A 12,031-nucleotide genomic window follows, 5' to 3' on the forward strand; every position below is an offset into this window, starting at 1 on the left:
GAAAACACGTGCCCTGATGTGGCTCAAAATAGCACTGAGTCTGCTGCAAGGTCCAAGGCTGCTGTAAGGTGGCTCGGGAGGGGGGTGCAGCTTGAGAGCTGCCATTGTGTGGGGCTGGATGGGCAGCCCGTACTCCGTCCAAATTGCTGGCCGGCCATGCCACGGGCTGCTCCCATCCGAGGGCCTGGCAGTGACTCATGCTTGCCATAAACACATCTCCTGATGGATAATGAATCCCGGCTGTCACAGCCTTCGGGGAAAGCTCTGGATTTTCTTTGCAGTGCTCCCCCCATCCTCCCGTCCTGGCAGCCCCGCTCCCACAAAGGATCGTTTCCTGATGCTGAGCGAAGCCAGGGCTCTGAGGCCCTTTTTCCAGCAAGTCATGGTTTGCTTTGTGGGCTGCGTGGGCTGAGTTTCCCCTTTAACCCTTTCGGGGGTATAGAGGCTTCTGTGCTGCCCCACAGCATCCCACCACCCTCCTTGTGGATGCCCCGCTGGCTGAGCAGTGTGTGTACTCCCTGGGGACCCCTGTTTTGCTGTCACCCCAGTCTCCTCCCGTTAACCACAGAGAGTACCTCAAGCAACAAAAGCTTTATTGCAGTTACACAAATTAGCCACGAAATACATTGCAAAGCGGCAGGGGAGTGAGGGGTGATAAAGAAGCGCAGAGAAGGGCGGATGGGGACCCGCTTGCTTGCAGAAGCAGGTACTGCTGCGTGCTGGCTGCAAGCTGCTGTCCCTCTGCAAGCCGCTGCTCGAGCCACCCGGTCCCGCTGCTGCCCCGTGCCACGGCTGAGGGATCTGTGCAGCCACGGGTAGGGGCTCCGGGCAGGCAGCCCGAAGGGTGCCACGGAGGAGAGGGAGAAGCTCGTGGGAAGCTGGCGGTGCCTTCAGGTAGGATTCAAGCATCAGCCATTGGGCCCATGTTGGCTGCGGTGCTCCAGTCAGGCGGTGAAGGAGTTCCTCCCATGGGGATCAGGGTCTGGAGAGCTGGGGGTCAATGAAAGGAGATGGTCAGGGCTCAGCCAAGGCTCCGACACGGGTGTCTCCCAGCCCCAGCCATGCCGCGGGCTACGCCGACACACCTGGCCCCGCAAAACGACCTGAGCAACTCTGGGGAAGGGCGCACACCCCTGCCTCACCTCTGCACATGAACAGCAGAAAGCCCATGAGTAGGTTTTGCGCTTGGCATTGCGCTAAGGGAAAAAAAAGCACACCCTGTCCGTGTTCTGGCTGACAAGGAGCTGGAGCCGTACAGCCCCAGGCTGCCCCAGCACAGAGGGGATGAGCATCACAGGCTGAATCCTGCATCCCAGGTACAAGACCACATGCAAATATTTTTTTCAGTCCAAACCCCCGCCCCAAGTATTGCTGCATTTAAAGATGCACTGTGCTGTCCTGTGCATCTTAAAATCGTTGCATTTCAACCTGAAATGTTTGGAGGGGAAATCTACTTGAGGCAAGAAAAGCAGTATTAGCATGCAACTGAAAACCTGTTTTAAACACAGAGAAGGTGGTTTATTTGGGGTGTCAGATTTGCGCCTTTAACTGGCTTTTTATAGGCAGTGAGAAGCAGCGCACCGTTCCTCGGTAGCACTCCTGTACAAGATTTGGAAGCGCGGCTGCGTGCTGAGCAGCACACAGCAACATCCCTTGGGAAAACCACACAGCAGCCTCAGACTACGTCTCTGCAATGTCTGGGTGGGAGCTCTTCTGTGAAGGACCTCACAAAAAAAACCCCAAAACCCACACCACTAAATGAGAGCTTTTGGGTGAGCACGTCATGAAGCTATCTTGCTTTCCTTTGCGCTGGGAAATCCTGTTGGATTTCCGTTGTGGTTCGACCCTAAGCCATGCATGCAACCCTGAATTCAGGAGTAACGCTGCTCCAGCCCACTCTCCCTGAACATTTCATGCTTGGCCATGCTGCCAGCTGGCTGGTGGCCCGTTGCCACCGTCCCCACACTTCCCCAGAGCATCCCCCACCCCGGAGTCTGATCTGAAGCATCAAAACCCAGAGAGGCTCCAGAGCCAAGAGATGCTTGTCCCCTTTTTGGTACAGACACAAATGCTCTTAGACACAGGCTTTCCTCCCGGAATAAATAGCGCCGCTGAGACGCTGCCTGCAGGGAACCAGAATACAGCACTCTGGGAGTGCTTCAAATACTCGAGTCCTCATGCACATCCCAGCTTTCCCTTTCAGGATCAAAGCAGTTCCTTCTAGAAAGAGCACGCATGTTTTAAATCAGCAACAGGCCGCAGTTCAGCGTGGGGCACAGCAATGAAGCCTCCTCCCGCTGCTCCATTTTTATCTCGCTCATCCCCTTGCTGCTTTTGTTCCCCATGTGTGGAGCCGACGCAAGTACCGTTTCTGGGAAGAGACATCCCTGTGGTTACACTGCCTAAACACGGGTGTGGGAATCCAGAGCCAGTCTGGTTTCACACTTGGCTAGATTCAGTCTGTGGGATGCTTTCTGAGCAACCTGATATCTCTTGTTCCTCTTTGCAGGACGACTCTGCTGAGGCAGAGTGGGAGGTGGGGGCTGCACATCTGGAGTCAAAGGAGTTGCACATCTGGTACATTCAGTACTTCCTAAAAGTCACTGCCACGTTACCCTTTGGATGGAGGCCTGGGGCTTGGTGCATAGCAAAGCGGATTAAGATCTGCAGCTGCATTTTTTTTTTTCAAAGGGAAAGCAAAAATAACCTTCTCGACAGATCCCCAGCTCCCTGTGATATCCAACATGGGGAATTGCACTGAGACCACCCCGAGCTCCACACTCATGCCAGCTGCAGATGCTCCTGCCGCAAACCAAGGCACACCAACCTCCCTGGGGACAGCGAGGGCTGGAGACCCTTGGGACTTCTCCAGCAAAACCTTATCCTTCTGCTGTGAAATGCTGGGTCAGGGAGACTGACTGTGCTTGGGCCATTGGAAGGTGGGGGCTTGTGCCACCAACGTCATACTTTGGTGCAACCAGCATAACCGGAGAGCGTGAGGACACCCATGGCCAAGGGAGCTGCTTGCCCAGGTGGGCTAGGGTGTCTCCATGGAGGTCCCAGCACTGATGGGACGTGACCGCTGGTCATGGGTGCGGAGGACACAAATACCCTCTCCCTTCTCACGCCAAGCAGCGTGGCGTGTCTTCTGCGAGAGGATGGAGCAGAAGCTGGGAGCACCCCGATGCTGCCCACGCCCCGGCTGGAGCAGGATGCTTGCAAAAAGCTGGTCAAGAGGGACACCTAGTGACCAGCCTGGGGGGCCAGGGCTGGGGACCGGGGTACCTGCCCGAGGCTGGGGGCTGCAGCCTGGCAGGGTTAGGGGAGATGGGCTGCTGGGCTGTCTCTCATCTTCTGCAAACGGCGTGAGAAAGGTGTCAGAAAGGGTTTGCGCTGAGCCCGCACCATCCTTCCACCCCGGTGGCCAACGAGAAAATGCGATTAAGGATTCATCCTTCCCACAGCACAGAGCGATCCCCCAGACACCCCACCTCTGCTGGCACTGCGAGGGGGAAATTACCCTTGCTAATGGATCATAAGCTTGAAATTAGCATAATTAAAAGTGACTAGCATGAATACAGAAAAAAACCTGAATTACAACTAAAAGAGAGTCTCCCTGGTGAAAGTCACTTTGCCGTAGGGGAAACAATCTTTTTTTTTTTCAACTCCATTATGTACTAGATTTGCAAATACAGGAAAAACAATGCACATAACAATACTCCAAACATTTAATTTTGGGAGCATGACCTGGGAAGGATATGAGGGGGAGTGGAGAGGTTCAGCTGAAGCCCAGGGGGCCAAGCACAGACCTAAGCCAGCCCCTCTATAATTAAGAGCCACCACTCTCTGGGGGCAGGAGGAAGCATCAGACCAAAATTGTCCTGCCAAAGTAACAATTTCCTACAAAATAATGCATTCCCAAAGAGTTTGACTGAGTAATACTGAGCTGGATACTTCCAGAAATGTTGAATCATTCTGTCTGGATGAAATGCATTGCTTTGAGAGAGAAAAGCAATGCACTAAAGCTATTCTGTTCATTAACTGAGATGTTCACCTTGTATTGAATATTCACTCCAATATTAGAGATGTGCACATATTTTTCCCAGTGACATGGCTGTGGATGCAACACTGGAGCATTTTAAGTTCATAAAAAAAGCAAACCAAAGACATATCACAAGTAAAAGCAGAACACTGAGGCTCCTTCCAAATAAAACAGCAAATCTCCTTTTGAGCTGTACCAAGGAAATCAAAGCCATTTGACATATTCCTTGTGATTATGTTATAATTGCTGTCATTAACATGTTCCCAAGAGATGCTGCAATTGTTTAAACACCTCTTTCTCCAGCCTCGCTCAAGCCCAGGTGATGATGGATAAGCTGCTCGATTTCCACATAACACTGGAGTTTTGTTTCTCCTTTTTTTTTTTTTTTTTTTTGATTTGCAAAATAACCTGGGAAATGCAAACCCAAAGAGAAGTTGCAAAGTCAAAGGCAATGTCAGAAGGAAAGATGCCTCAGCCACGCCAGTGTGACCGCATCCTCCACTGCACCCACTCCTGCAGGATCCCACCCGACGCTTTCCGCGGGTTCCCCGCTCTCCAGCCCTACAGCAAAAGGCTCAGCTCCTTCCCCCATCCTCTAAAGCCTAAATGCACGGAGGGGAGAGGCAGCAGGCCGGGCTGTATCTCTCTCTCTCCTCCTCCTCCTCTGAGGGGATTCCTGAGCAATGGGAGACAAATAAGCATTTTTTTGTAGGGGCTCAGTATAGATTTATCATTTTTTGCATGCCTGGTTTGAGAAACCCCTGGCTTCATTTGCAGGAGGGGTGGCATTTCCCAGCTATAGTTGCTCAAGTTGCTTTTTATGTTATAAACGCTCTCCAGAGAGCTAAAACAAAAAAGCATCCTCTCTCGGAGAAAAAAGCAGAATTGTGATTGGTTTGGTACATCAAGGCGCCTTTGCCTTCTCAAGTCCCTTGGAAATACCTCGAGATTTAACGATCGCACAAGCAGACATCATTCAGATAAAGCGAGCTGAAATGCCACGGGGAGAAGGGAGGATCCAGCCCCGTGCTCTGACCTCCAGGACGGCACATTTCAGCAACAGTCCTTACAAACCAGGTCTCGAGCAGTGTCGCTTTTTATCTAGGTGCCGGTAGATTTGTGAGACTCTCCTGCTGCCCCACACCGAGCTGAGGCTGCAAGGACATGGTGCTCCTGTGGGGTGGCCGCTACTGCTGGGACAGTCCCTTGCCCCCCGCCATGGCCCCAGCATTGTCCCCAGAGTGCTCCCACCAGCCCAGGTCCTTGCTGCAGTGTGTGGCTTGATGTGACAGCTCAGATACCCGCCTAAAGCCAGAGCGATGCTCGTACCTGACCTCCCCCACTTCACCATCGGTGCCCGCGGCAGCTTCACCCACAGGCACAGTCTCACCGGGTGAGGGGCAGCTGGGATGGGGATGGTACCCAGAGGGGGACATTACCCGCTGGTTCCCTGGCAGAGGTCTGGGGGTATCGCTACACTCTGCTCCTCCTCTCCAGCAGCCTCTGAGCTGGGTTGCATCTGGCAGACCCGACCTGGCATTTGCTATTTTGGGCAGCGCTGTCTCAGCAGAGCTGGGGAACAGCACGGGGAGCACAGCACACACAGAGCAAAGGAATCCAGGGCAGCCGTGATCTGCAGAAACCGCAGGTCCTTGTGCAAAGCCATTTCCACTTTCATTGCAATTAGCACACCATTAAGGTCCCCTGCCTTCCTCAGAGCATAAGCACCCAACAGACATACGAACCCCAGAATTGCACTGTCTCCTGATGGAGTTCCCTGTCTTGGCTGACATGATGTTGCTGATGATTTCTGACTGCATGCCGTGTGCCAGAGCTTTAAAGTGCTCTTGTGTCCCACAAAAGCAGCACGAGAAGAGGCGGGCAGCTCCTGCCACACACCTCGGTTGGTATTCTTTTTCTTTCAACAAGAAAAACACTTGGGTTAGACTAGAGGGAGGAACAGGAGAGGATAAGGAGTGGCAATTGCAGCAGGCGACTTACCACCTTGGCAGATGGCTCTGTGCTTGTTCTGGCCAGTGGGCAACTTGGGGGAGGCAACATTTGGTGCCTGGGCTCCTTCCCTCCTCCAGCATCAGCACAAATACGAGGAGAATCTGTTGCCTGAGGAGGTTATCAGTTCCACCTGAGCCCACATAGCAATGCCCAAAGCACCTGCGCTCCCCTGCATGGGGAATAAGGGAATGAGCATGTTTGGCTACTACATCACTTGAAAGGCACGGCCGAATGCAAACTGCCTGGGAGAGCAGAGAAAGGTGTTAGGAATAGGCAGCAAAGCATCTTATGAAGGAGCTGGAAGCATCTTTAAACGCAGAGGCTTGAAATGCTGCAGAGAGCTGAGCACGCAGGGGTTATACAATGCCGAGGCTGAGCAAATGGTTGATGCCCAGTGGCAGGGCTGGCAGCCACCTCCACCTTTCGGGAGCTTTGCCAGCAGTGGGCTCCTGGGCTGGGGGAACGGACCGCTAAGGAGAGGTGATGCTGCTGCTTGACACACACAGATAGCAGGCACGTGCTCAAGCAAACTGACTCCCTTCACCCTTTATCGTCCCTGCCAGCCGTTGAGCAGCCGCACAAGCCTCTGTGCTGGGGCTGGAGCCCACAAACCCCTGCCTGTCCCTGGCTCCATAGATGCGGTGGCATCACCCGGGGTCCCCACCACAGCCCCGTGTGAGGGCAGAGCAGTCAGTGCTGGTGACAGAAGGGGTCCAGCATCCCAGCCGAAGGGAGGGGAGCTGCCAGCACCAGGGGAGGAAGAGAGGGAAAGGCCATGAAGTCTTGGGGCTGACCTGGAAAAACAAAATATTTCCCATGTGGTACAGTGCAAAAATGTATAGTGTGGCTGCTTCAGCTCTCCGGGGACACGGTATATTACAATCCCCTCATTTGCACTACAGGAAAAACATGTACCATACGTTTTGTACAGTAGGAAGTTAACAGATGGAAAATATTTTTGTTTCCCTGTTTGAGAGGCAGGAGAGAAGTAAAGCCTGGAAGCAGACAGAAGGCAGGACTGGGCAGAGAGGGTCTTGGGGAACGGTGTAGGGCACAGACATGGCAGATCTGTCCAGACAAGGGGGCAGTGAGAGGTGTTTGCTGTCGTACTGTAATTTGTAAATTAACCTTTGGGAAAACCAAAGCATCATGCAAGCCAAGTACCCTCTCTTTATAAACAAAAAGAAAGCCTAGAAATACTCAGGAAGTGTATTGCTCATTGCTAAAAATAAAATAAAATAATGGTGGTGATGACGATAATAATAATAGTAATAATAATAATCAAGTTTTTTATACATCCCCCACCTTCCCTCCAAGCAGCTAAAAAGGTGTGGAAGGATGCGAAGGGCAGGATGGGGCTAGAGATGGTGGGATGAGCCAGGAGAAGAACAGTCGGAGCCCATCAGTAGCAGAGCTGCACAGACATTTATTGAACACGAACAACGACAAACACAGCCGGCTCACAGAGCTTCCTGAGCTATCGTCCAAAGGTTTTGCTCGTGGGGATTGTCAAAAGATTGCTTTCAAAGGCCCCTGGGGGTGTGAATCCCATACAGCTGAATTCTTCCTGATTCCAGTTGCTTGTTAGTTAAAAAAGAGAACCATTTGCATGTATGTGTGTGTGTGATTCCCTTCACTTAGTATGAAAAATGGCTTGTCTGGACCCTGCCATGGTGCAAAGAGCCAAGCCTGCGGGTGAACCCGTGCATCCGCATCGGCTTGGTCCTCCGCGCAACCTACTTCCCAAATAACACGGGGTGAAAACTTGGAAACTACACCTTACCCTGAGGGCAGGGGTGCGGAGTGGCAAAGGTGAGCCAGAACAAGCAAAGCGAACAAAGAGAGAGCCTCAAAGGAAGAAGGGTGAGAAAATTAAGTACTCTGAAGCACGCACAGCTCTGGGTGGCGTCACACATCCATAGGCTACAGCAAGAACCGCCAACGTCAACTCAAACGTGAAAGTAGCTACGCTAGACTGACACTAGAGACTCCGTCATCTTCTGAAGTCTCACCAGCAGAAAAAAACCCAAACAAACAACAACCAACCCCCCCTCCCCACCCCCCAAAAAGCAGATGAAGTAATAGCATCGTACGCTGAAAACAAGGACCATAACCAAAGAGTTCGGGAGCAGCCTTGGGAGCACAGTAAGGAGCTCGTAAAGAAACGTTCCAGTGTGTGCATATGTGTGTGTATTTATATATATATATATATTTGTTAGTAAAGAAAACAGTATCTGTGGAGGCAAAGGGAAGACGGTAAATGTACAGGCTGGGTGGAGTGCCGGTGGCTGGAGAGGGTCGGGTGGTGCGGAGTGGAGGATGGTGGGTGGAAATTAGAGTGCGCCCATTCCAGTGACCTCAGACGTCAGCCTAGAATAGACAGGGGCAGAGAGAGGGGTGGGGGGGAGACAAAAACAAGCGCTTAATATCTGGAGCAGAAAAGAAAACGAAGACCCTGCGGGGCAGTGCTCCTCCTCTTGCCTACACTCTGCTCAGACTGGGGGTGCAAAGCATCACTGGGCGGCTTGGGGGTCCCTGTAGAGGGCATAGGGGGAACGCCGTGGCAGAGGCACCACCCACCAGGGATGCTGGCAGGAGACATCCCAGGACACAGCTTCACTTCTACCACCATCCCTCCCACGGAGGACATGCAGCTGTCCCAGCTCACTCGGGTTCTTCGTTTCGCTCTGGTTTTCAGAACTACGGGAGAGGCTGAGCTCTGCCCCATCCTGCCCCTCGCCGGCTCATCTCTGCCTCCGCCACAGCACAGGCTGCAGCTCAGCCAGCCCTTCCAGGTAACCAAGAGCCACTCGTTTTTCTTTTCTTTCCCTCTCTTGTCTCAAGAGGTGGGAGCAGGGGGGGATTGGCAAGGAGCTGTGGGGAAAGACGCTCAGCAGGGCTGTCCCTGTCCCTCTCCTGGGCGGCTGGAGAGGTGCCACAGGTGTGGGCGGCAGGACAGCGGGGCAGGACAGGATGGTGGAGGTCTGTTGCAGGTTGGGGCTGAGGTGGGTTGGGTACAAGGAGGAGAAATCACATACAGACCTCACCGGTGCTCCCAGCCCACACCCCAACAAACGTCAGAGTCGCCGCTGACAGCCCCCTGAATCCTCGGGACCCGGCCGGGAGCCTCCCGTGGCCCCACACATCCTGGGCTGGCGGCGGGTTGGTGCGGCACCAACTCTGCCCACGGCAGAGCGCACAGACAGATGGACGGGCTTGGCTTGCACGGCTGTGCCAGGTGGGCATGAAGCCACCAAAAGGCCCTGTCTCCCCTTCAGCTCCCCATCCATGAGTCCGCAGGCGCAGGCAAACAGGTCTGTGTGAGCACCCGGGACATGGCTCACCGCCGGCACGGAGCTGGTCCCCAAGCCCCTTCCAGCTACATCTCCCCCGTACGCTGCCCTCGCGGTGCCTTGCCAGCCTCCCGCGGCACGGGCAGCATTGCCCCCGGGCCAGAGGCAGTGTTGGGAGCACTCAGCCCCTGCAAAGTCCTGCATGAAAAGGAAGCAATCAGGCCGTTCCCATGTCTTGCGTTTATTGGACTGATTATTTTCACTGGATGGAGGAAAGCCTTTGGGAGGCCTGGATGCACGTGGAAGAGGCTCTGATGCAGCGGTAAGCGATGCTGGGATCCCAGCGAGCAGGTCCCAAGTGATGCCTCCCCACCACCACCTCAGCTCCGTCCCCATCCCCTGCCTTGTCTGCAGGGAAAGGCGGTGGCAATTTTGCCCACACACGAGCAAAATCCTCGAGCGAGGGTGGCGGGTGGGCAGGCGACCGGCGCAAGCCGTGGCCACTCCACCGGTGGCGAAGCAGCTCCCAGTCCCCAGCCACAGTGCCAGCTGGGGCGAGAGGTCCCGCTGGTGATGTCTGGTCCCCACTCAGAGGTCTCAGCAAGCCACCATCCATCCCAGCTGGCCTCAGGAAGCCCCTCCTGGCCCGCGATGCCGGGAGCAAGTGCCGCTCCCACCGCGCCGGCAGGACGGGTTCGGCCGTGGCGGGAGGCGGCGGAGTTCGGCGAGGGGGTCTCACCTGGCGTTGATGAGGTACTGCGCGAGGCTGATGTTTGCAGGGGTTCCTGTGATGGTAATTTGGCGCTCTGATGACCCTTCCGTGGCGTTGGCAATTTTGATTTGCGCTCCCGACATCTGCCGAATTTCATTGATTTTGGTCCCTTGGCGTCCGATTATGCAGCCTATTAGCTAGAAAAAAAGCACGGAGGGAAGGTCTGAGAAGCGGCAGCTCTGGCCGTCACCGGCAGCACAACTGCATGGCGCTGGCCAGAAGCCTTCCTCCCCTGCCCTGGGGCACGAGTGACCTTAATGCTCATGAAAACAGAAAAGGGACAGCCCGGGGGTGAATCCCACCTGCACACGAGCACGGTCCTCCCAGGACACATCCAGCAGCCTGCCCTGCCCTGCTTCCTGGTGGGCAAATTTCAACCATCTGCACACAATGCCTGGCATCTCAGAAGGCTTCAGGAAGGGCAAGGCATTATACCGGCCTCATTTCGGTAATAATAATAAACATGGTCTAATGATGGGTCCATGTTTTGCAAGGGTCTAAGGATGGGAATGTCACATTCCAGGCTGTGCTCCACACCCATCCCCTTGCCAGCCACAGCGAACCTGAAGGTGGTTATACGGGATGCATTACCAGAAGAAAACAAACCCACCGCCTTCCCCGGGGACAGCCCGACCCCAAGTGCCCCCTCATCAGCTGGTGCAACCACACACCATTGACAACTTCCCATTGCTCACCCCACGCCACCCTTCCTCTGCCCTCCTGGGACACCCTCGCCTGGGCAGCGCCTGCTGCCTCCGTCACCCCTTCAGCTCTTTTGGCGCAATGCAAGGGCTCGCTGGTGTGCACGCTTTTGACAAGGAGGGCACCGCCTGGCTGTGGTGCCAGCAGAAGTGGAGAATTCTACTTCAAAATGTGCCTTTCACCTTCTTGTGAAAAAGTTAGAGCCACTCGGAGGCTTTAATTTCCTCAATGATCCTTTTCCCCAATGGTCTTCATCTTTGCTCTTGCTCATTTGCACATCAAATTATGGTTCCCTCAAGCACTTCCACAAGTTGGCAAGGCGTATCAAGATGCCAGTATTTTCCAGAACAGGAACAAGGTATGTCTGCATGCCTTTCTTGGCCATCAGCATTTGAGCTTCTTTCTAAGGTTGCACCTGGGAATTTCACATATTGGACACTCATCTTGGCAGCTGCTGGGCTTCTGCTGCTGTCTGTAGAAGCAGAGACAAATGCTCCTCCAAAGGTCCACTGGTCCTGTTGTCAGATCATGGGGCTGGTCCTGTTGTCAGACCAACTACCGTAGTTTGTCCCATACAGACATGAATATACACTCCACTGCAGCACTGGGAGGGTATCAGTTATCTCAGGGGCTGCAGTGTGATGTTCAGCCCAACAGCTGCACATCCTGCTCTTCACAGCACAGAAATAACTCAGAGATACTTCAGCAAATAAATATCCCTTGTAGCTGGGAACCTGCTGGGGAGACCCAAGGAGCTAAGCCTATTTGGAGAAATGTTCAGCAACATCCAAGCATCTCTGCACAGCATTCAAGTTTCTCCTGACAGTCAGAGGAGTGACAAGATGGATTTCATCATCGGCTTTCCTTCAACTGTCCTTTCTCTGCAGCACACCCGCAAGCTGATCTATACCACTAAAACACGCCTGTAGACCACCCGAAACCTGTTCTCTACTTCCCGGGACGGTAGCAGTGTAAATTTAAGAGTCTTCAAAGCAAGAGGAGGTATTTTTCAGTGAGCAGAAAGATGCAGGTGATGACATTTAACAGTATGCAGATCAGATGAGAGCCAGGCTTTCAGTGAGTGGATGCTCTGGGTGTTCCCAGGTCCTGTGGCATGTCCCTCGGCATGTTAAAGGGGAGGAAAGACCCTTTGCAAAGGGTTGCTTGATATTCCTCTCATTACTGCCAGGGTCCTCCATCCCACCTCCA

General features: G+C 53.8%; 1 protein-coding gene across 21 annotated transcripts in view; it reads right to left on the minus strand.

Annotated features, from left to right (window-relative positions):
* Nucleotides 1–639: 639 nt before the first annotated feature.
* PCBP3 (poly(rC) binding protein 3) overlaps nucleotides 640–12,031 on the minus strand; it is a 61,401-nt gene continuing 50,009 nt past the window's right edge. For 11 of the 21 annotated variants that reach the window (XM_065638311.1, XM_065638310.1, XM_065638320.1 and 8 more), the window contains 2 exons: nucleotides 10,088–10,257; nucleotides 640–990 (listed from right to left, as the gene is read on the minus strand). In XM_065638311.1, coding sequence (XP_065494383.1) covers nucleotides 945–990; nucleotides 10,088–10,257 — 216 coding nt within the window. In that variant the 3' untranslated portion in view covers nucleotides 640–944. Of the gene's footprint in view, nucleotides 991–8,183; nucleotides 8,426–10,087; nucleotides 10,258–12,031 lie in introns of those variants that run through there. The other 10 variants (XM_065638325.1, XM_065638322.1, XM_065638324.1 and 7 more) reach the window with 3 other exon arrangements.

The sequence above is a fragment of the Caloenas nicobarica genome, chromosome 6 (genome assembly GCF_036013445.1).
Source record: "Caloenas nicobarica isolate bCalNic1 chromosome 6, bCalNic1.hap1, whole genome shotgun sequence".
Taxonomy (NCBI): Eukaryota; Metazoa; Chordata; class Aves; order Columbiformes; family Columbidae; genus Caloenas; species Caloenas nicobarica.